Here is a 24,889-nt window from a genome sequence, read left to right on the forward strand (position 1 = left end):
TGTGTCAAAAATATAAACAGTATCCGAAACTATTAGGTCCATAACATTACAGATATCCATGAATAAGCTGGTGTTTATTATATCATTTAAATACTATGGTAGAAACTCTAGAATTAAGATAGTATCTTGTAAGAGAGAAGAAATGATCTCAAATTACATCGAAAGAGAATTAAATTTTCTCCATGCCATTCTAATAGTTACCTATACATTTCTATTTCTCAAACAATTACAATTACTCCTGTGGTTGAAGTTTCCATCCATATCAAACCCATCTCGAAGGAAAACCTGTTCAATTATTTTAGAATACTTGCAGGTCTGTATATGTATATATATGCAAGAGTATAAGGCAAGGCTACTGCTGTAGTTTACAGAGGAAAATCCAGGCTACTAGTGCTATACCTCAATTCAAAGTCACACCCAAATTAGAAAACTGTTATGCCCTGAAAACTCTAGAAGTTAATTAGTTGGAACCCACTACACATGTTCTTAACGTTATAAATGAGGAAAGGTTTAAAGGAGAAATCACAAATTCAGAACTAGTCCATAACGTACATTTAGTATATTATGGTACTATAAAACAATCCACAATTTATAACAATGATTCTACAGGGAAAACACGTTCAGAAATCACTGCTAATATCACAGATCTACGTGCCACTTTCACAGCCTCAGCAATGGGGCTAAAGCCTCCCCAACCCCAGGTGTTCGCTCCATAAATGGGGTGCAGGACACAGAGTTCCTAGAATGGGAAGGTTAATAATCTTGGGGCTGAAAGGCCTGTAATGAGTCTAAAAAACTGTTTCTCTCGATCCTTTCTCACCCCCCAAATGATCACCAGCCCCCATCATCTTCTCCCCTCTACTACCTACTCAGTGAGGAGGAGGAAATCTGTTTCATTAAGGCAACTGTTTTCTCTTAGAGGAAGGAGGCTTTTTCTCCTATCAAGAGATCACAGTAAACACCTACCACCCAGCAAACACAGTGCACCCAGCTCCATGACAACATGGACAAAGAAAATAGTGCCTGCACTTGAGAAGACTGCAGTCTAGCAGGGAGGGGAGAAATGTAAACGAATGTCTCCAATAGCGTTACGGGAGGCGAAGAAGGTATACCACTCCTCAAAGCAAAGAGTAATCAACGGTAAACTCTACTGCATGTAAGGAGGAGGAAGACACAGGGCATCTGTGGAAAACTTTCATAAAGGAGGTGACCTCAGTCGCTCCTGAGAGATGAATATTTGCTAAATAAGCACAGAGCTGCGGAGAGCGGCATTCCAGGCAAAGGAGTACTGTGAGTGGCGACACACAGAGCCCAGCACCACCTGGCTCCCTGAGGACCTGATAAACCCTGCGAGGAAGGCTGGAAGAGGAGGAGAAAGACACATAAGACTCAGCATAAGGGCAAGAGAATGAGGGGGAGACTGCTGGTCGACAAAAGACAAGACGAGCAACACAGGGAAAAGGAAAGGTAGACCCTTAATGCCATGTGTTTAGGGTTTTAGCCTGAAGGCCAGTCAGCTGCAAATATGCAACATGAAATCAACTGAGAGGTTCAAGATGGCATTTTTAGCAGAATAAAAGATATTAGAAAATATCAGAATGCATCACAGACGGTAAGGATGTTGCATTTGAATACACACACACACGATACATATACTTGTTGACATGTAAAATCTATTTGTCGTCAGTACACACGTACACACACATGAATAATACGTATACCTAATGCGATTTCAAATCTATTTCTTACGATGGGCCATGACTGAAAAACTTTAAAAGGCACTGCCATCAACAAAGACAGGATCCCCACTAGAGCTCATCACTCCCTCTTCTATGCTTCTACTGTATCAGCAAACAGATCCACTTGACTCGTCCGTTGCTTCACGCACTTCCTTCATTTTTAAATGCTGACGATCTCTACTCCATGAATCATCTACACAAAAGACTGCTTCTCTTACAGATCTTTTTAACCACACAGTTGTTATGACACTGCACAATTTATTAAGACCCTGATCAGAAAGTGGGGGCAGGGAGGGGATTAAGATGAAAAGAAATCCCTGAGAATTGGTTAACTTTCGAAAAGATTTTGTGAAAAGAAGCTTCCACTTTAGTTCATAAATAATCTGCGATCCATAAAGTTTTCATGACGCCACAGTTTGAATTTTAAGTGTTTTTATTGGTTCTATGTGCGCACCTGATTAATACTAATAAGGCACAGCTGAAAGCACAAAATACTTAAAACTATAAAAAAGCACATACCCGTAGATAAAGTTTCTTCTATCCCTGAACTGAATTATTTTGTTACTTATGGATATAAGAGAATACATATAACGACATAGAACTAGGAAATATACTTTTCATTTCATTTGGGGCTTTTGATTTACTGTGCTTATAAGATATGTTAAACAAAAATGAAAGGAGACTTTGAAAGATAATGAAAGGCTCACTGAATTTCTGTCACCCCAGAACATGCTACTCTGGCATACTGATTATCTTGAGTTAAGGGCCCTTGAGAAACAACAGATGTAAGAAGGGCACTCTGACCCTTTTTATTCCTGAGAGCAGGAGATAAAACTCCCACGTGCAAGGTGCCCTCGCTCTACCGGGAGGAAAGAAGACATTCTTATCACCAGCGGAGGGAATGGAGACCAAGAGAAATCTGTGCAAACAAACCTTGTCTTGCCAGAGTAACCCTTACCTTCCTAACCACTTCTCCACCATTTACCACCCCTAGCCCAGACCCCCTTGCCTTATCAGTTCTTCACAAATGTACTGTTTCTTTGTCTAAAAGATATAAAAGCTTCCTGCTCTGGTCACTTCTTCAATTCTTCATTCTCTTGTGAAGGCTGCTGTGTACATGTAAAAATCTGATAAAAGTCATATGCTTTCCTACTGTGAATGTGTCTTATGTCGATTTAATTTTCAGGCCCAGCCAGAGACCCAAAAGGGTAGAGGAAAATTTTTCCTCCCCTACAGCTTCAAATAAATAAAAATAACTGAGTTTCTTTTTTTAAATTCTTTCTTTTTTTAGAACATGTACTGCATTGTAAGTACAAATAGGTACTTGTTAATAAGAGGAAAAACTAGAAACACTTTGTCTTTTCTTTCCTGAGGGTATCTTTAATTGGCTGCCGCTAACATTGCACATTATATATTATGCATTTAGGTTCCTGGGTTGTTTACAGTAACAGAATAGTTTTCTCTGTGAACAGACCTCATGAGAGATCCACCTTGTTTTTCTAAGGTTCCCAGAAGGATGGCAGTCATATGGCATTAGTTAACCATGTATCAGTAGAACATAAATTATTCATGAACACTGGCAGAGTCTAAAGTAAACAGAAATGACATCAACAAATTTAATTTAGTCAGAAGTCCTGCTTAAGGGGAACACTGATTAAACTGAAAAGTGTTAAGCTCTCCCACAAAATAGGTAGGCCCTACGGTCCCCATGAAGGCTGAAAAGACTCCAGGTCACTTTTCCCCCATACTTTTCACTTTGTTATATTGTCTAGTCTATGTCTAAGCCTAAAAGGAAATAGACACCATGTGTACCAAATTAAAGTATGCTTTTATGCTTTAAAAAGTACCATTACAACAAAAATAATAACAGACGGTTATGCTTAAGACTTAAATATCTTTATTTAATAGAAATATTTTCACTACAATCACGATAATAAATTTAAGTAAATATAAAAGCTTTTAAAAAAATAATTAACAGCAGATGTAAGCTATTATATATAGAATGGATAAACAACAAGGTCGGGCTTCCCTGGTGGTGTAGTGGTTAAGAATCCGCCTGCCCATGCAGGGGACATGGGTTTGATCCCTGGTCCGCGAAGATCCCAAATGCCACAGAGCAACTGAGCCCGTGTGCCACAACTACTGAGCCTGCTCTCTAGAGCCCGCAAGCCACAACTACTGAAGCCCGTGCACCTAGAGCCCGTGCTCCGCAACAAGAGAAGCCACTGCAATGAGAAGCCCGTGCACCACGACGAAGAGTAGCCCCCGCTCGCCGCAACTAGAGAAAGCCTGTGCACAGCAACGAAGGCCCAACGCAGCCAAAAATAAAATACACAAACTTTAAAATAAATAAACAAGGTCCTACTGTACAGCACAGAGAACTATATTCAATATCCTGTGATAAACTATAATGGAAAAGAATATTAAAAAAAAGTGTGTATATGTGTATACCTGAATCACTTTGCTGTACAGCAGAAATTAACACAACATTGTAAATCAACTATACTTCAATAAAAAAAGATTAAAAAAGAATTATCCAGAAGCTAAAAAACAAAAAGCAAAATTTCATAACATAATCCCATTCACTTTTTATATTTTTACTTGGTAACATGTTGAATACATCACAGATATATTCATAACTTTAGTTATATGGCTTAAGGAATAAAAAATGTTATTGTTTATATTTTGTCATATAGCTATTTCTTCTTAAGAATATGCTAATGAAAGGCTCACTAAATTACTGTCTGATTTTACGATGGGACACCGTTTTCCCCCTAGGGTATGCACTTCTGATTTAATCACACAACTCAGGAGAAAAGTAGGATTCACTGACCAGAAAACTGCTTTCCCCTATACTGTGCTAAAAAAATACCTACCTCATTGAAAAAGGGAGATACCTACAGACACAAATCAAATTCTGAAATCTTTCTGAGAAACTTCTTACCTTGCCTTTTTGGTTCAAGGGTTCAATCGTTAAGCTGTCAGGGCCAATATCCACGATATTGCCCATCTGAAATCCATCCGTAGGGTGCGGCGCCCAAACGGGCTTCCCGTCCTCCATTTCTGAAGGGAGCTATCCACTATCTCCTGTTTCAAAGGAACGAACAAAGCAACGTGAGTAACTCTGGAAATGAAAAAAGATAACAATCTTTTATTCAGTTAACACGTAAATCGCAATTCTTAGAAACACACGAGCACCCCTGCAGGGGTAATCCCCATCCCCTGCCATCCCGCTGCACCCACCCCTGTACCACCTGTACAGGGGGACCAAGCAGAGGCTGCTCTACCCGCCGGGAACACCTGCTTTGCCACCGTCTTCCTTCGGTGGTGACTGCAGTGAGAACCAGCTACACTTTGAGCAGCGCAGAAAGAGAGAGCCAATGGTCACAGTTTTTACCTCTTGCCCACTGTAATTTATACTAGCACTCCTTTTTACTGCCTGAAATATTCCCGATTGCACAATAAATTACACAGCCATCCGAAGAGGAGATGTTATTGTGTGGAGTTGGCTAAGACTTGAACAATAAGTCTATCTTAGACCCTGAGGGATAAAAATGAGACACAGGAGAGGTTACTTCCTCTGGGAGCCTTTCCCTGACAAGCTGAGACTACAGGGATGCCCCACCCCTGTGCTCCCTAGAGGGATACCCACAGAACCACTGAGCATACTGCTTTGTTGTCTTCTTATTTTGTTACTGAGGTAATAAAACTTACAGACAGTGAAATGTACAAATTCCAAGGATACAAGTTGATGAGTTTCCACACCTGGACATACCCGTTCAAACAAACACCCCAATCAACAGACAGAACATTTCCATCTCACCAGAAAGTTCCCTTGTGCCTCCTTCTGGTCAATCCCTACCTCCAGAGGCACCCACCGTTAAGTACGCATGCTTCTGCGTATGGCTTTTCTCATTCAGCAAAATGTTCTGACGTGCAGCCAAGCTGCTGTGTACACTAACCCACTGAATCACATGCACAGTTGTCTACGGGCTGTCCTGGACATGAACGTTTATATTGTTTCCAGGTTTTGCCTATTTTGAACTCTAGGCTAGTTCTTCAAGCATTCCTAGAAAGCTGCTTTCATGCTTGGCATTCTCAGACCTAACATTTACAATTCTGTCTTGAGAGTATCCCCAAGGGTCCATAACATATAAAATATTTTAATTTTAATGAGCTTGGATTCTGTGAGACTAACGTGTTATAATGAATCACCCAGTCAGTGATCCCAGACGTCCTAGTTTCAGCACCTCAGCGGGAACTTACTTTTCCTTACTTATCTACACTTGAAGAAGACACATGTGCCGTAACTCGCCTCTTGTGTGGCGTTCTCAGATCTGGGATTTCCCACATGGACCTTCCATCAGGCCTAGCCTCTCACGTTAGACAAGGATGTCTGGTATATAGTTCAATCTAAACACTGCTAACTATTGGCAAGTCTGCAACATGCTTGCTAGTGAATGTCTTCCATGCCATGGCTACAGGATGGCTTCTGCTGTCCCCACGCAGTAAATGCGACCAGGTTTCAGTGCCATTCAGGGTTAAGAAATTAACTGAGGGTTCTCCACAGAAGTGAATGAGTAACACTGCTTCAGATCTGCATTACCACACCTTCACACACCTACATCAACACACCTTCCCTAAATAACCATATCTTGTCCCATGCTTTAAATAGAATCTATATATGTGATGCCCAAATTGACTTCTCCGGCCTATACAGCACCACTGAGTTCCCAGGTGTTTAACCTGCATACTGGACACCTCCTCATGGAGATATCTAACAGATGTAACATTGTTATTATTATATTATTACTCTGTTCCACCACGTTCATTATATCACTAAAGGCACCAACACCATTCATTTTAAATCAAACCCAGAGTCATGCTCAATTCTTCCAGCTCCTTCTAAACCCCGATCACCCCCTAATCCTGTCGGCCCCCTAACCTCCAATAGGGTATCTCAAATCCACCCACTTCCCTGGATCTGCTCTGCCTTCCTGGTCAAAACCAACATGGCCTTTTACCAGGACTCCTGTAATGAACTTAGCCACCTGCTCCCACTCTTGCCAGTGTGCACAGATCACCAGAAATCCTACTGAAAGTAAGTCTGATCGTGATATTCCTGTCGTATCAGGGCATGGCCTAGCCCTCATGTGTCGCCAAGGCCCAGCACGGAGCAGGCAACCCAACCTTCACCGAGTGACTGAATGAACTGTTCACACAGCTTGCGAGGAGTAAAAGGAGATGCTCTCCTAGAAAGACTTGAAAGGTCTTAAAACCTAGGCTTGAAATTAAGCTCCACCACTGTCTGACTAGCTCTTAAGTAAGTTACTTAATCTCTCTGATCATTATCTTTATCCTTACCCATAAGTGACAATATCACTTACCTTACAGAATTGCTATGAGGATTAAGTGACATAAAACTGAGATCCCCATTCTAATGGCACCCAACAGATGCTAGCGACACCTCTTCCCTTACAGTCCCCCATGTCCCTTGTTCGAAGCCACCACTAAATGTCAAGTAAACGGTCTTGTGATAGTTCTAAATACAAAGGGAAATTATAGAATAGTCATGAGGGATCATTTAGGAATCATGAGGTATCTGAAGAAAAAAATCACAGTGAAGCAAAACCCACAAAGTCAAAAAAGAACGTCAAATTTCCCTGAACTATTTAAATTGTTTTCCCATTTTGAACCACTTACTGCAGCTTCCCAGTTAAGATAACAGATTTAAAGCTACACACCCAATGCTGCTCCTTCCTCAAACCCCTAAATCTACAATAAAAAGAGTCTTTAAATTAAAGACATCAGTGCACAAGGAGGGAGACGACAGCACCTCTGAGCCCTCTTCTTGACGAGGCCTCTGCTAGGCCTTCGAGTCTGTGCTGTCCTTGTTCGGCCTACAGAGGCCAGTTTTAGCAAGAATCCTGCTAAGCCGGTTTAGAGAAATTCTCTCACCCTTGATATCTTATCAAGTTCCTCATCCCCTACCTTTGGTATATAAATCCTTAATCTGCCTTCAAAAAGAATCCCTTTAAGTCAGTTGAGCAAGCATCCCCTACCCGTGCTGTTTCCACTTAGTCTTTGTCATCCGCTGACCCCTGCACTCTGCTCACTGGCTATAAATCCCCAGCTGTCTCTGCTTCACTCAAAGTGGAGCCCAATCGTTCTCCCTACTGTAATACCCCTTTGTTATAGGCTGAGTGTATGTGTCTGCCATGGACTGAATTGTGTCCCCCCCAAACATTCATATGTTGCAGCTGTCATCGCCCATGTGACTGTATTTGGAGACAGGAGGTAATCACGGCTAATGACATCATAAGGGTGGGGTCCTAATCCAATAGGATTGGTAGCCTTACCAAAAAAGGAAGAGAGACCTCTCTCTACCTCAATGCACACACTGTAGGGAAAGGCCACGAGAGCGGCCCGCGGAATGGCAGCCATCTGAAACCCAGAACGAGAGTCCTCACCGGAATCCGACCATGCTGGCACCTGATCTCAGACTTCCAGCCCCCAGAACTGTGAGAAAATAAATGTCTGCTGTTTAAGCCACCCAGTCTATGGTATTTTATTACGGCAGCCCAAGCAGGCTAATACACTCCTACTGCAATAGTCATGAATAAAGGCGTCTTTGTCATCTTAACAAGTGTCAGAATAATTTTTCTTTAAGAACGTAATAGCGGAAATGAAATATTCACTAGAAGGTACAGAAAATAAAGTTGAGACTACCTTTTTCAGAAAGCCAACAAAGAAAAAAAAAAGAGTTAGAAAGTGGAGGGCAAAAAAAAGAAAAAGTAGAAGAAAAACAGATATAAAAATGAGACAAGTAAAAAGATTCAGCATCAAAATACCACGTAAAACAGACATCCTGTTCCCTTCAAAACACAGAGGGGAGAAAGCTTTCCAATATCCAAAGAAAATTCACCAGAACTGAAAGGCATGATTCTCTAGAGTCTAGCCAAAATGCCAATTAAGTCCTCAACACAATACCTGGAAAAGGACAGACAAAAGGACAACATGTCACATGTCAGAACACCAGAAATAGAAGATGCTGCACATTTTCAGAGAAATGAGAGAAAAAGGGGGGAAAAAACATGCGTCATATCCAAAGGATCATGAATCAAAATGGCTTCAGCAACACTGAAAGCAGGAAATCGATAAAGCAATGCCTTTAAAATTCTGACGGAAAATGATCTCCAATCTAGAACTCGGCACTTAGGCAAATTACCAGTTCAAACTGGAGCAGTATGACCCCAGAAGAGCCACTGTGAACACCACTATCAAACACACCCACTGCCTCTGGACCAGGCCAGTCTGGCCCAGATTCTGATCTGAACTTATCTTTCTGTAACTCTGAGTCGATGATGTAACTTGTACCTGGAGGAGCTGGTAGACACTCACTCCCCCCTCTATTAAATTAAAGATTATCTTCTACTGAGTGCAAGGCTTTCACGAAAATAAAACCTCTTTTAAAATAAGGCTTCATTTAATTAGTTTTGGAATCCTAATTATTTATAACATAAATTACCCTTCATTAATGAAGTCTGATTTATTCATTCCACAAAAGAAAATTCTTTTGACATATTACTATTTGTCCCCATAAAAGCATTCAGAAAACCCATACAAGCAACACTCATACATATGAAGCAGGTCTGCACAGGAAGAGCAGTTAAACAGGTGCTACTGTACTAGAAACCATAAACACATTAAGAGCTGACTACATATGCACTGAAGGAATACAAAAGAAAAAAATGATAAGCTCTGGGGCTGGCTAAGCAAATTTAAAATTCTGGACATTCCTTAAGTTATTCAGGAAGAGAGGGAATGCTCTATACTATGCTATCATCAACTGAAAATTATCTCATTTTTAGCATTTAACTGACAGCTGATGTTTTTAAAGTAAGCACTATAGCAGTCGATAGAAACGCAATCTGTAGCCTGTCAGAGGTACGATGCGAACTTTCATTTAGGCTTTGTTGAAAAGCGAAAAGCAGATCACCAAGAGGCTCCCTGGAGAGCAAACGTACTGGAGGCCAGGGTGACAAATACATACACATCCGTGTCCTTTTTTCTCGGCAACTCCAGAGATGATCCCAAAAGGGACCGTGTACCCGGAGCCGAACATGCAGACACAGCCCACCAAATAGGAAACATCACCCGCCGTGCCGCCATCACCTTCAAAGATTACCCTTTTAAACTTGTGATTGTGATAGATGACAATGCCTTGTTTTTATTAGCTAGGGTATCAGAAATTGAGTACTAGCTAAAGTTAATTTCGAATTGAGCTGAAAGAGCTGGCATAAGATACCAAGAAAGCAAGGAAGAAGCATTAAACAGGGAAGGAAGAACCCTTATAAGACCTGCCTTCCACAGTCATTCATTCTGTAAACTATTATTTAGTTGACCACCTAGTATATAACACATACTGCTAGCTGCTAAAGATATAATGATAGGCCGAAAAAAAAAAAAAAAAAGACATGGGCTGGCCTCACGGAGCCTTCCAACAGGAAAACAATCACTTGGAATAGAGCAGTAAACCAAACTGGCAAAAATCCCTGCCCTCCAGGACCTTAAATTCTAACTGGGGGTAAGGGAGCTGTGTAGATGTATCAAATTTGCCTTTTAAAAGGACTACTCTTTCATCTGGCCAGGCCCCGGCCCTGTTGATCAAAAGAATGTTATGTGCACCTTTGGCACACAAGCTTGAAACTGGCAACTTCTCTCATCTGTATCAGTGTATCCTGAAGGCTATTAGCTTCCCAGGTGTCCAGACACTGTGAGAAAACTGGGCACCAGGTAACCGTTGGCCAGTGGCTGGTGCATTTTGTGTGTACCTAGCACAATCTTTCATTGAGCGTTTCAGTTCCCTAAGAACTTACCTGTACACCAAAATTCTCAAAAATATTTCAGCAGGTTTCCCTTTAGTCACTAAATTACCTTTTAAAAGGCCTTCCTAGAAAACATTTCCCAGTTAACCTTGTTCAGCTAGTAATAAAGTATGGGAATTACTTAATTGCCATAATACGGTATTATGCATTCACTGCAACACATTCATATTAAAATTGATTGTGAATGTCTTGATATTATCAGCAATAAATATTCAATAACAACGGGGAGGAAATACCTACCACTAAATACAAACTCCTGACAAAGAAATAAAATAAGAAAACATCTAAAGATAAGTTCTAAAACCTGACTACCTGAATTCAATTAAGAAGTAATTTTGGTATTCACTCACTTTTTCAATGTGTATTCACTGAGTACCTACTAAGCGCTAGCTACTGTTTTTTTAGGCTTAGATATGGACAAGAAAATACAGAGCTCTAATGTTTTTTAGTGTAAGACGTACAAAAGGAGCAATGCCTAGACCAGCTATGACATTCCTTCAGATTTCGGTAGTACTAGGTCCAGTTCATCACAGCGTAATGAGTGACCTAATCACAGCCTAGTGAGTGATCCTAATGAGTGACCGTTTTAACAAAGGTTACATTATACTTCCAAATATAACTTCAGAAAGCCCAATGTATCCACTGGTGTTTCAAGCTAAGCCCATTACCACCTGACTCTTCTGAAACAGCCTCAGAACACCAAGGTTAACTAGCTTAACTGGTATAGCTAAGATGAACTAGCTAACAAAAAAAGAGGATAAAAAAATAAGGCGAATATTTTATTAATAAGTTTATTATATGGTTATTAAATATTTAAGATATTTTATAAGATGATCTGAAAACTGATACAATCAGGCCAATTACTCCAAATACATATAATCTGAATTATGAGAACTGGTTATACGATTTTCTTATAGGTTTTACGGAAATCATAACTATATTTAAGCTATAAACTCCTACATAAATTACTATCACAAAACAGATTTGAATTTAGACATAATTCAAATAATACATGCAGACAACCTATATACCAAGATAACCTGGCCACAGCTTAGATCATTCTAAACAAAGTTCTGTATTATTCAGAGACTAAACATCCCAGTTTACTTCAGAAGCTCAAAATTTCTTTTACAGATGTTAAAATACCAGAATATAACAGCAAGATATTAATTTATGCCAGGTGACTTAAATTTTCCACATCCTGTGACTAATAATAAGATTTTATTTATCATCCAATGATTACATCCAGACCTTCCCTGGATAATTAGTGCTAGATTTAAAAGTTACTTCTTAAAAGTTTGCTGGTCTTTCAAAAGAGGAGTTTGTAAAAGACTGAAGACTTCTTCATTTTCTCCACCAAGGGACCATGTTAACCTCCCAATAAGTGGCTAATGAAAAGAGCAATCAAATTTCAAGAAACCACGTTGGTCTTCAAGCCAAAGAAAGGCCTTTTCTCTAGGATGACCCCGCCTGTGTAAAATGGCCCTACTCTGCTCAAACTGAAACATTCTGCAGCTTAAACTGCAGGCCCCAGTTCAGTGTTATTCAAATTTGTCAGGAACCAAAGGTCTGTGGGTGATCAAAACCAGTCTAGACTGTACACTATCATCAATCAAGGTGATAAGAAGTCTGAACAATCCTTAGGCCTTTAAACACATCTGTGACATCTCTGGCATCTGAACTCTCCTAAAATGTCCCAAAACAGGAGGTGAATATTTTCACCTCTGAGCAGCAGGGTCGTTTTAAGAGGTGGTCCCAAGTCCAATCCAATTCAGGCCATACAGTTCTCCTGAGGTAGGAACTCGTTAAACAAACAAACCAACAAACTTCTCAAATGCTATGATTAGGAGGAATAAACCAGGAGAGACACTAATTAAAAAGGAAGGGTGGAAGGCGCTGCTCCATTGCCATTTCTATCATTCTTTCATAAATGAGCCAATATAATCCAGGATATTCAATGAAGTTCTCATGTAATTTATAAGACTAAGGTTTTGTTTTGTTTCTAACTCTACTAACTTGGGTTGTGTGTGTGGGTATGTGCACACATATATCACTCAGAACAGGAATTGGAGACACAGTGACTTTTCTTCTCACGGCTGGGATGGAGTTCATTCAAGTGGTCAAAGGAAACCACAGATTCACAACATTTCACAGACCTTCACTATATGTACAGGCGTCACACTAAAACACTCGGACATGTTACCTCACTTCATGTTTACAGCTCTAGGAGGCAGCTACCATCCCCGTTTTGAAAGTGAGGTTTGGAAGTTTGGGCAAGTTGCCCATATAGAGACAACTGAGAAATGAGTGTAGAGGCGAGATATGAATCCTGTGTGACCCCGAGTCCAAACTCATCATCACTGCACTGCACTGCACTGCACAGCTTTGCTTCAAGCTTCCTGTGCACACAGTGGTTTGTATTTGTCACCAGATCTGGAAAAAACCCCAGCTGTATAATACTCTGCTGTCCTATGTTTTAATGGCATAAGAAATAAATGAAGGTTAAAAGATATGTAAAGGCTTTATGAAAACCCTCTTACCACTTCTTTCATAAACAGTAAAATGTTTATTATTTCTTATTTGTAAAGTCTTAACTTGGATTTAAATTCTCTCATGGGTAGATTACAGGCAAGCACAAACTAGAAGTTTTTGGCTTGGGTGCTCTGTGCTGCAAGGGAAACCTGATGATACATGGCGGGTAATTTTGTCTTCCAGTTAATACTGCATTTAAATGACCAGCTGAGAATCGGGGATAACGAAAGGGATTGGAGGCTGTTGTTGGAATTTCTCACTTTATTGATGCAGTTATGAGATATTTTTATATTGTTGTTTCTTTATGAACTCACCTATCAATAAAAATATGCAATAAGAATGTACAGATATTCTACAAAATGAGAAACAAACTGTCTTTTCAAATTTCTTTTCAAATTTAATTTATTTAACCCCACTCTACAACGTGTTTTGATGACAGTGTCGACCAAACTATCTGCATCTACCAAACTGTCTACCAAACTATCCGTAAAAATTTAAATTTTCTCAGTTTTTAAAATAACCAAATACTCCTCGAGCTTTAATCACAACTTACCAGTCTGTACGTGTGTCCATATATTCTGCTTTCCTGTTTATTACTGAGGCCAAACGGGCCTTCCTCATACCTAAGACCAATCCCTGTATTTACCCACCAGATCCTACCCCCTCGGGCCACGCAAAGACAGCGCTTCAGCAACGTCCATCTCTGCTTCCTTCCCTCCCTCTTCCTCTCGTCACCCACTTCCCCTCCTCACTGGTGGGCTACTTTCCCACTCACTGTGCACACTCACTGCCTCCATTTCCTCCCTTCTCGTCCTCTCCTGAACCCACGCCTATGGGGCCTGCATCCCCACCCTTCAGGGCCTCCGGTGACCTCCTCCCCACTGCTAAGTCATGCAAGCAGGTCTCAGTCCCCGGCTTCCTCAAGTAAGCAGCCTCAGCTGACAGAGCTGAGGGCTCTGCCCTGAAGCAGCTCCTCCAGGGACCTCAGGATCCCTCACTCTTCTGGTCTGCTCCCTGGATCGCCTCAGCTCCCCTGGCTGCATTCCCCTTATCTTTTCACCATCAGAAACTCTTGGGGGATCAACCCCCGGGCCTTCTCTCCACCTACTCTCCTGCCCCACCTAGTCTTGTCGCATCTAGTCCTACGGCTTTAAGCGCGACCCACATGCGGGTGCTGCCCACAGCTGACTCCCCTGGCCTGAACTGCAGCTGCCTCGAGCTCAGGGGCTGCTCCGCTCCACTCTTCAGGAGGTGGCGGCCGCCTCCAGCTTGGCCCTGCGACGGCCCCCAAGCTCCCCTTCCTGCGCCTTCCTCGCTTGGTCCCCTCCTTCTCATCCAACGACAACTTCATCCTCACGCTTGTACGCGTCAACACCTGTGAAGTCATCCTCCAGCCTCCTCTTCCTCTCCCGGGCTGCATCCAGTCCTTCAGCAAATCCTCTTGGCGCCACCTTCAAATTCTCTCCAGAACCTGAAGAGGCCCGACCAGGGAACCCAACCGTCGGCCGCACTGCCCGTCCCTCACTAAGATCCCGCAGCGGCTTCTGGCTGCCCTCCCTTCCTCCGCCTTAGCCCGCGCAGAGTCAGGGCCGGTACAGCCGTCAACCTGACCCTGGCACAACCTAAGCCACTGCCGCCCTCCTCACTCACATAAAAGCCCACGTCTTCCCAGGGGCCCGCAGACCCTTCACAGACGCTCTCCCCTGCCCAACCCCTCTGATGCCGCCCCGCCAGCGCCCCCTCACTTTACTTCACTCGCGGTGGTCTCCGTGCTGTTCTTTAAACGCGCTAGGCACGCCTGTGTTTCAGGCCTCTGGTATTTACCGATGCAATCCCTCTGCCTGCAAGACAGTTTTCTCCGTACCTTCTTCGGGACCTGGCTCCACTGTCACCTTCTCAGGGAGGCTTCCTGCATCAGCTTCCTGAAAACGCAAAGCCCGCCCATCCCCCCGAAACCAGCACAACTTAACGCTCTCCCCAGCCTTGCTACTCCTATATAGTACTTAACATCTGGCAAACTTACTATGTGTTTTAGTTATTTAGAATATAAGCTTCTTCAGTCCGGGGACTTCATTTTATTCACTGCTATGAACCTAGATGCCCAGAACAATGCTCGGCACAAAACAGGTAGCTGTTAAACTAATTCCACGGTCCTGCCACCTATAAAAATAGCTAGTGTTACTGCAGTGAGATGAGAAACCAAAAACAAAGAAACGGGACACTTCAGTGACCAGTTCCATCACAGCAAATACAAACCTGCCACCAGGCTTCCTGAAATACTAAAGACAGACTAAGGAGATCCACTTGTGCCTGAGGGCCCTTGAGACGGGAGCCTCAGCACGTTTTCAGCAGCTCCCAGGTCCCTGCCCCTCCTGATTCATCAGGGAACACACCTCATGGGATGTGTTTCTGAATGGTGTGTTGACCCGTTCACATCTTGCTCGGCCTCACGCTAATTCTCAATTTTCTTTGGTTCAAGTTAAGGGCTGATGTCACGCGTCTCATGTGACTCAATAGAAAGCAAACAAGAATCCAGGAAGAAGGTGGTTAATGTCACTGTGCGCAAGGCACTCCCACCGCTCCACAGGCCATGGGAATAGGAAGCATCATCTGACGCAGGTGAGCTCGTTACTGACTGAGCTGGGTCACAACAGAATGTTCCTAACCACCACAAAGGCTTACAGAAAGCAGTTTTTCAACAGGGCAGGAATTCTGTTTTTAACTTTTAATTAAAGTCATAGAGTAAATATGCCTTAGACACTTGAGTTAAAAAAAAAAAAAAAAGCAAGCAAGCAAGTGTAAGAGAATCAGTAAATCTTTCTCACAAAATTAGTCCTCAACCAAGTATCCTAGGATTTCTAGGTGTAAGCCTACGAGTCAACCATACTGTTCGATAATATCTTCTAACAGGAATTTCACCAGCTCTGGAAGGACAAACTGGAAACTATTTACGGACTTCAGGAACCATTTCTCTTTCTTGACTACCAACCACTAGTAGGACAGGCAACCATCAGAGTACTAAGATGTTAAGTCTCTGACAAATCCATGCCGAAACAGCTCCCAGAGAAAACACGGAGTGACTCACCTAATTCTACTTCGTCTCACTTTTATAACGGGCGGAACCATACTTATCCTAAATGTTAACTATTCGAGGTAGCCATAGGATGATGAGGCTGTATAAATACTTTAAAAATGTGTCTTCCTACAAAATGTAATCTCTTCAGCACTTAACATCACACAGCTCTTGAGTGAGTCTGAAGGGGCCTTCGAATCATGAAGTGGCCTGATTACAAACACATTCTACTGAATTTACTGAACTCCTATTATGTGCCAGGCATAGCACCAGAAAAAAAAACCTAGTAGTTCTCATCCTAAACAAAAAACAAAAGCACATTTTTTTCTTAAAAACAAAACACAGGTAGAAATAAGATCCTAACAACTCCAAAAAGTTACAAAGTTATCTCCCATTGCCATTTAAAGAATTCAAACTAATTATTTCACGGCAGGGTCAGGGGAGAATAACTAAAGTGATAATATCCCAGGTATCCAAATGCAGAGGCGGGGAAGGGTGGTCAGAAATCCGGCACCGCAACACTGCCCCTAAGTGCTATAAAGTAGGTATGGTTAGTCTACACCACCTTCTCTTTCCTCACCTCTCCCCCATCTGAGGACACTAACGTAGGCCCCCCAAAACAGGCAAAAATCAAAACATAGTGGCTACCTTAATTCCTCGAGATGGAGATTCTAACCCCAAGCTACACAAACCTTACGCGTTAGTAAGTAAATGAGGGGAATAAACCAAAGCAAGGATTTTCTTGCTTTCTAAACAAGTCTACATTTGCCTGCCTTAGCAACTGCCTAGGGCTCAGACTTTTCTGAAATATTAATTTGAACATTTCAAACACTGGTGACATTCATGATGTTCATGTTGCTTCTCCTGGATCTATCGTCTTTGTCCCTCTCCCATCTACAAACACCTCTGCTCTTCCCTGGCCATGCTGTCCTACACAAGTAAGAGGCCAAAGTAAAATACTCTTATATGGGAACATTAAGACAAGATGACTCTGGCTACCTGACTGATGTCAACCCAAGGGGGCCTCGACTTTGGAGAGAGAGAGTGATGTAAGCTGGGTCTCGAAGGTCCAAAGATTTCAACAAATAGAGAATCAGGGAAGAGCATTCCAGACCAAGGAAAGAACAAAAGGAGAAACTCAAAAATGCAAAACTGAAGCTGGAGGGTGTATAGAAAAGGAGAAGGAAAAAGAAGCTGGAAAGGCAGATCCATGCCAAAGCATAAAGGGCCTTAACTCTGATTCTTTATTCCACAGGCAATGGAGAGCCATCTAATTAGATTTGCATATTAGAAAGATCACGGTGTTCTGGTAGAAAAGACTGTGTGTAAGAATCCAACACGATGAGGAAAAAAACATCCAATTAGGGCAGTATCAGAGAGAATGACAAAACGGGACAGAAACCAGATAGCAGTAAATCATTAGTGAATGCACGAACAGACAGAGAGACGGAACAGGGTTAATAACCAACTAGGTGTTTCAAACAAAATTAAATGAAAACTGATTGTTACAATCTGTTGGACTGTACATACCCCTCCAATCAGATATAGTCATTGCTGGCCATCCAACTTAGCATTTCCCACAAATGTGCTGGATAAATAAAATTAAGGAAATAGGGTAACATAATAGATTCTCAAAACATGGATAAAAACACAAAGATTTACCAGTTGGCAAAGTTTAGGTGAAAGTTAGTTTTTTTTTTAAAGGTAGATTTTGACTTAAAAAAAGTATATGTGGCCAAATAAACACTATAACTGGGATTTCTCTGAGTGGAAAAATCTACCTGGATTTTTGATTTTTCAGAGCATGACTTGAGACAAACACAATTTATATGTTTCTGTGATCCCTTATACAAAGTGTGTCATGAACCTACAATGGTTTTGTCAAGGCACTTGATAGTTAACTTTTCACCAACAAAAATAATCACTCCAAAATGTAAAATAGTGATTATATGATCCAAAGATTCGTGCAGCTTCCCAGCTCATAAAACATGACATCATCTCAAAGAAATGCTACTTACAGGGTTAAAGGGCTTCAGTTTTCCTAAACAGAGTTAAAAGTAAGCAAGCTGTTTTGTTTTTTCATTAGATCTCCCAGTGAAAACCCTCTCCTCCACTGCACTTTGGGCATTTTGCCTTTACTCCAACATAGCTATGAATGGTTTCCTTTAAAGCTGCTGCTTTCCACCTACACCAAAATTCAATCTTGAGTTTTTACAGTATCAACTTCATTTGTCAAGTCCCTAGTTACCGCGGTCAACTGAGTCCAAAAACTTTAAGTCAGAGTAGTTCTTGAATGCAGTTACTATTTTTATAATCACATGTATCTTGTGGACATAATTACACAGTAATTATTCAACAATTAAAATTCAACTCAGCTACAATTTAGTCTCAGTTCACAAGAATTACTGTCCTAGAATAGAATCCAATAGAACTACTGAGTACTCTTCATGAGGAAAAGAACTGCTTCTCACCCTGATTTCACTCTGCTTTTTTTCCTTCCGTTTAGTTGTTCACTTAAAGTGGTGTGAATTACAGTCGCACAGTCCTATTCAATACTGACAGCACTTCATGAAGATGCACTTTAACTTTTTTATTAAAGTGATAAAAGAACGGGGTTTTTTTTAAGCCGAATATACTATTTTAAAAGGCTTATATAACCATCACAGGGCCCTGCCCTCCCATCTCCCCCGTGCCCAGCTGCCCGCTGGACCCGCTACCCAGCACCATCCCGGGCTCCCTTCACCCTCCCTCCTGGGTACACACTGGAGTCCTTTCACGTCCACCTTCATACCTAGTGATAGACAATGTGTGCGCGCACACACACACGCACACACTGAATTCCAGGATGAAAGTCATTTTTCTTCAGGATTTTAAAAGTGTAACAATTAGCATCCACGACTGTTCTGCCTTTCAGATGCCCCATCCCTTTACCTCCTCTTTCTTCTCCCCTCTGAACTGCAAGCATCAAGGATCTAAACTTCCCCCAGGACACATTAGGTATGCGGTGCTTGGATTCACTGAGCTGCGCGCCCTGAGAGCACAGTCACTCTGGAGGCACGAGGCACGTAAGGCTGACAAGTGTTCTGATGTTATTTCTTTAAAAATGCCTTCCCGTTTTTTGTCCTCATCCTGCCAGCGCTGTACCTTGATGCTGCTCCTGAGTTTGCTCAAATACGCCTCGTTTCTATCATGCGTTCCTTTACCTCCTTATTCCACCTGCTTGGAAATGTCCCCGCTCGGCTTTCTAATCCTACTGTTGAAATGTCTACTTCTACAATCACATGTCTAATTTCCCTCCACTGTTTTTGTTTTCTTCTTGTTTTTTTTTTTCCTATTGTTTCTGCTCTTTCTCTTTCATGGAAAGGCTTTCCTCAACACCTTCATTTTCCATTCACATTTACACGGCATGTAAAAGCTGACCAGGAGTTCTGTAGAGCGAGACCATCACCCGGCAGGCAGTCTTCATTCTCAAGTACCCGGGCAGCACTCAGCCTTTCTGTGGGCGTGTTCCCACTGGTAGTATCTGTTCATCTTACTCTGGTAAAGGGCCATTTTCCAGAGACCAAGGCCTCTGGTCTCTGGTAAAACAGTCACGGAACCGGGGGCCTCACCTCTTCACACACAGCCTTTCAGTCAAGCCCCCCGGTTTTCTGCCAAGTCTTCAGCCTCAGCTTCTGTACTAACTGAAACCCCCAAACCCGAAGCCTTGCAGGGAGCCTTCAGTTTGGTCTGATCTGCTCGTGTTGGTTTTTCTTCTCTGCAAGAACTTAGAATACAGATTCCTCTAGTTAACTAAGTCAGATAATATTCCTTTATCCCAATTTGCTGAAATTCCTCATCTGCTACTACCTTCTTCTGATCTCTTTGCCACAGACTTCTACCTTTTTTTTTTTTATTCCTGTGCTATCATTTTAATGAAGTCTCAGGAGAGAAAGAAGAGATAAATGTATGCAAACAAGAAATTCATGTTTAACAAACAAAATATTTTTATAGAATAACTCACTGCTAATTATTTTCATCATTGCAATCAGGAATGTTTAACAAAGCAAAGCCTATTAATCTGACAATTTCACAACATCTGAAATTTTAATCATTGTTTTTTTAAAAAGCCCCAATACTTTATTAACACAATTATCCATTATTTAAGAGTTTTTTAACTTAATTTTTTAAAGTCTGCCATTAAATGCATTTCAGGTAAGTGAATTGTGGTCTTGCTGACTTGTATTCTCACTCTCATTATAAAACTGGGAATGTGTTCCCTAAGGGGAAAGAGGCTTAATTCCAGGGTAGAGTAAAATCATACAGTATCTTTTCAATTTTAAAATCATGATAAGAAAATAAGTTTCACAGAAATGTTAACAGAAATACTCAAATGTATACAATAAATGAAAAAGCACAATAAAGGAAAAATGTAAGTACCCAAAGCTAGCAGAACTCCAGCCCATCATTCTTCACTTACTGGACCCACCACATGGTACCAATCCCATAAAAGTCCTACAACTTTTGCATTTTTGCTTTATTGCAGTATTCTCAAATGCTACATTCTAAGATTCAACAGCTGGATAAAACAGATGTAGAAAGATTCAGGAAGCTTCAGAGAAGCTCTACCTACCCCTCTGAATATGCTTGAGAGAAAACACTGTAGTTATTTTTTGGCATGACAAAAATACACGTTTGGGATCTTGATTTCTCTGGCACAAATTCTCCTCTTTTAACTCTGTAAAAATAATTATACAGTCCAACCTATCTTCTAGAGAATAATCTACTCTTACCTTGTTAACAAGATACTGATAGGCCATATCATCATCCAAGGTACCCCATTAATATCAAGAGAGCAAAATCATTTAAAACATGCTAGATTGGATCAAGCCATGAAAGAAATTCATCTTAACCCCAAACTAAAGACTAAGAACCAAATAACCATAGTGACTGGTGGACCAGCTCTTCAGCAGAATATCAGAATTTAACTGTTTCTACGATATGAACAATCAATGACATGGTTACTGTGTTAATTTCCAAATACAAAAACAAAGACAGAGCAAAGTTAAGTGACTCATCCACAGCCGCCTAACAAAGAGCACTGGACAAGGCTCCCCTTTGTCCATCCATTTGCTTCCCATTAAACTGTGCCAACCCTTCAACTTTCTTTCAATAATCTATTTCTATCAGAGCCCACTGATAGAACTATTATGCCACAAGAAAAGTCTGCCATTTAATATATATTACTTAATAATCCATTTTTTGTTCCCTAAAAAGGATTCAAGTATGCACTTCAATATATATTTCTGAAAGCCATTTAGAAACAGCAGGTAGTGTGGCTCAAGAGAAATCTTTTTAAATGTTCAACCCAATGCTTCTACTTCACAAGTATTCAAACAGATCCTTATAAAAGATCAAGGTGAAAAATATTTTTTTTCATTCTTATATCAGCTGAAAAATCAGTCTCCTTGATGAAGTACTTTTACTAATGGAATAAAATCAAGAGGAAAAGATTTTAACAGAATCTTTGTGTTATTACTTAAATGCCCAAAAATTTTTTTACCACCTAGTATAGCACATCTTATTACATTTTAAACATGTACCATTACAATTTAAAATTTTTTCAGAGACTTAATCAGGTTTCACAGCAATTACAATTTTATCCCACCGTTAACAGGATCATAAACATTATACATATTAAGTTCATTAATTCTTCTAAATATGAAATCTTACCTAGAAAAATTCACAATTGAGCCACAGATCAAAATAAGAAATTCAACAGGACTCCAAAAATTTTCTAACTACACCAATTATTTTTTAAAATTAAAAATCTGGCTATTATGCTACTGTAGGGGAAAAATAAATCTAGTAATTAAAAATGTCATGATGGCTGCATAATTACATCTGTACTTCATTTATAATTTACTTATAACAACAAAAAAATTCCAGAAACTTACACATCAATGATAAACTCCTATAAAAATTAACGTGAACAAGTCTTCAATCTAATAATCCAAAAAATGCAAATGAAAATGAGATACCATTCTTGCCTACAGAATTAGAAAAAAAGTTTATTGTAATAACAAATGCTAAAGAAGTTATGGTGGAACTTACATCTTCAAGCATTGTTGTGAAAAATATAAACTGGTATTACAGTTTTGAAAAGCAACATGGCTATATGCATATATTGAGTCTTAAGAATGTTTAGACTTTTCTTACTTCTAGCCATCTATACTTAAAATAATCAGAAGCTTAGCTACAGAGATATTCTCTGAAGTGGTACTTAAAAAAAAAAACAAGGAAAAAAAGACAAGGAAGAGAAAAAGAAAAATCTTAGAAATAAGCTAAATGTTTAATAATAAAGGGCAATTAACTAAATTATAGTACTGTGTAATTCAGCATTTGAGGAGTCAAAACCACAGGTTGGAATACCCAATAACAGCTACTCTGAAAAACCATGACATAGTGATTTATAAGGGGGTGACACCTACCAACACTGTTATTGTAAGGATTAAACAAAATACCACATATCTCCACAATTCTAATATGTACCTTTTACACGTGCTAACATGTTTAGAACTAAGATGCATTTAGCAATCAATGGTGTGTCATGACTTAATTGGCAGTGTTATTTTTTCTCTTTCAGAAGTACATAAAATAATTGTGCGCCTTAGAACTGATGGTTATTAGGACAGAATTTAGATTCAGTGAAACCTGGCAATGGACTGCAGAGCCTGGCACAAATTTGAAAGGCATAGCGCACAGTGAGACTGGCGACCTGAACCAGTCGTCTGGATAGCAAGTGAGCCTGCAGACATTCCTGCATCTTCCCTCAGCTCACCAGCTGTACCTCGCATAACGTACAGATGAACTCTCGTTATTGTTTTTAGTTGAAGTATACACTGCATATGAAGGACTATCACATTACCTTAATTGTTTTCATTTGCTTAATAGCATGGCAAATGCTTATTTCTCTGGGTAACTACTTTCTCTCATCTCCTTCCTCCAGCCATTTTCAACCCAAGTACTCCAGGCTGAGCCGATCCCCAAGCATTTGCTCAAATGGCTTCCTCTGACAAAATCATTCCAGAACCAAAGCTCTGGCATCACCTTTCTCTGAAGCTTCTCCTGCCTCAGCCCAATCTCCTCCCACCACTCTTTCTTGTCTTTGGTCCCACTTCATCCCGCATGCAATTTTCCAAATAGAACATGAGAAAATGTTATTACTAGTGTTTGCTTAAGCTCTTCCCCCTAAACTGAAGTAACTGACGATGGGGGCGTTTGACTGTGTATCCTCAAGCCCTCAAGCCCTCAACCCAAGGACACAATAAACCTTCTATAAATGTTGCATACACAGAGGAGTTTAGAGTGCACCATACATAACTTGAAGAACTAACTGTACCCTGGATACTCCAGAAATATTTGACTTGGCATCAGAAGCAAATTTTTAGTCCTACATGTTTATGTGACAAAACATGAACATAATTCAACTTTTCTTGTATACTTTATTTACCCAATATTTTCTCAAAAGAAAATAGTCAAGGAATTAAACTGACGGATATTTTATACAGCCATCCTGCAAAGAATTCCACAATTCATCCTGAGGGTAGAGTAACCTTGGTAATAAAATTTACAAAACATAGATACAAAAATCCTAAACAAATACCAGCAAACCAAATCTAGTAATAAGTAAAAAGTACAATATACCACAATCATACTTGGTTTATTCCAAGAATGCAACTTTGTTTTAACATTTAAAAAATCAATCTATGAAAAGATATTCAAAATTGTAATGGATGGCAAAGAAGCACAGGAAATAATGTTCAACACTGTAATCATCAGAGAAATGCACCTTAAAACCCCAATAAGATAATACTACACATCCACTAGAAAGGCTAAAATTTTAAAAACTGACACTACCAAGTGTTAGCAAGGATGCAGAACAATTGACACTCTCATATATTGTTTACCATACTATCTGAAATCCTACTACCCTAGAAATTTACCCAAAAGAGATATCCACACAAAAAATTATATCCAAATATTTACAGCAGCTTTTTTTTTTTGTAACTGCCCCAAACGGGAAACAATTACAACTTCCATCAACAGATGAGCACATAAACAAAAATCCATATAATGGAAAACTACTCAGCAGTAAATAGGACTGAGGTGCTGATAGACACAACAACATGAATTATGCTAAGTGAAAGACACAAGACACCAGGAATATATAGTGTAAGATTCCACTTACCTGAAATGCCAGAACAGGCAAAACTAATCTAAAATAACAGAAATCAGATTGGGGAGGGGATCAGGAGCTGAGGAGGGGCAACGGGACTGACAAAAACGGGGAATGAAGGACCTTCGGCGGGAAACGGAACTATTCTAAACCTCAAACTGTACTCTTAAAAAAGTGAATTTTATTGTATGTAAACTTATACCTCCATAAACTTGAATTTTTTCTTAAAATCAATTATTAGGATTCATTAACACTACAAACATTCAGTAAAATTCAACAGCCAGTTGTCATTTTTTTAAAATGACCCTCAGAAAACTCAGAAAAAAAGGTAAATTCCTTAATTTGATCTAACAATCTATGAAAAAATAAAAATGATACTTACGAATTAAGCACAGAAAGCTTCTCCTTTAAAAACAGACACTATGTAAGGAAACCTGCT

The 24,889-nt window shown here is 40.3% G+C and overlaps 1 protein-coding gene across 3 annotated transcripts in view; it reads right to left on the bottom strand.

Annotated features, from left to right (window-relative positions):
- The window catches only part of MYO6 (myosin VI), a 142,818-nt gene that overhangs the window by 85,210 nt on the left and 32,719 nt on the right, over positions 1–24,889 (bottom strand). For all 3 annotated transcript variants that reach the window (XM_049695662.1, XM_033428594.2, XM_049695661.1), the window contains exon 2: positions 4,684–4,826. In XM_049695662.1, the coding sequence (XP_049551619.1) occupies positions 4,684–4,800 (117 nt within the window). In that variant the 5' untranslated portion in view covers positions 4,801–4,826. The remainder of the gene's footprint in view (positions 1–4,683; positions 4,827–24,889) is intronic.

Source organism: Orcinus orca, chromosome 12 (assembly GCF_937001465.1).
Source record: "Orcinus orca chromosome 12, mOrcOrc1.1, whole genome shotgun sequence".
NCBI classification, from domain to species: domain Eukaryota; kingdom Metazoa; phylum Chordata; class Mammalia; order Artiodactyla; family Delphinidae; genus Orcinus; species Orcinus orca.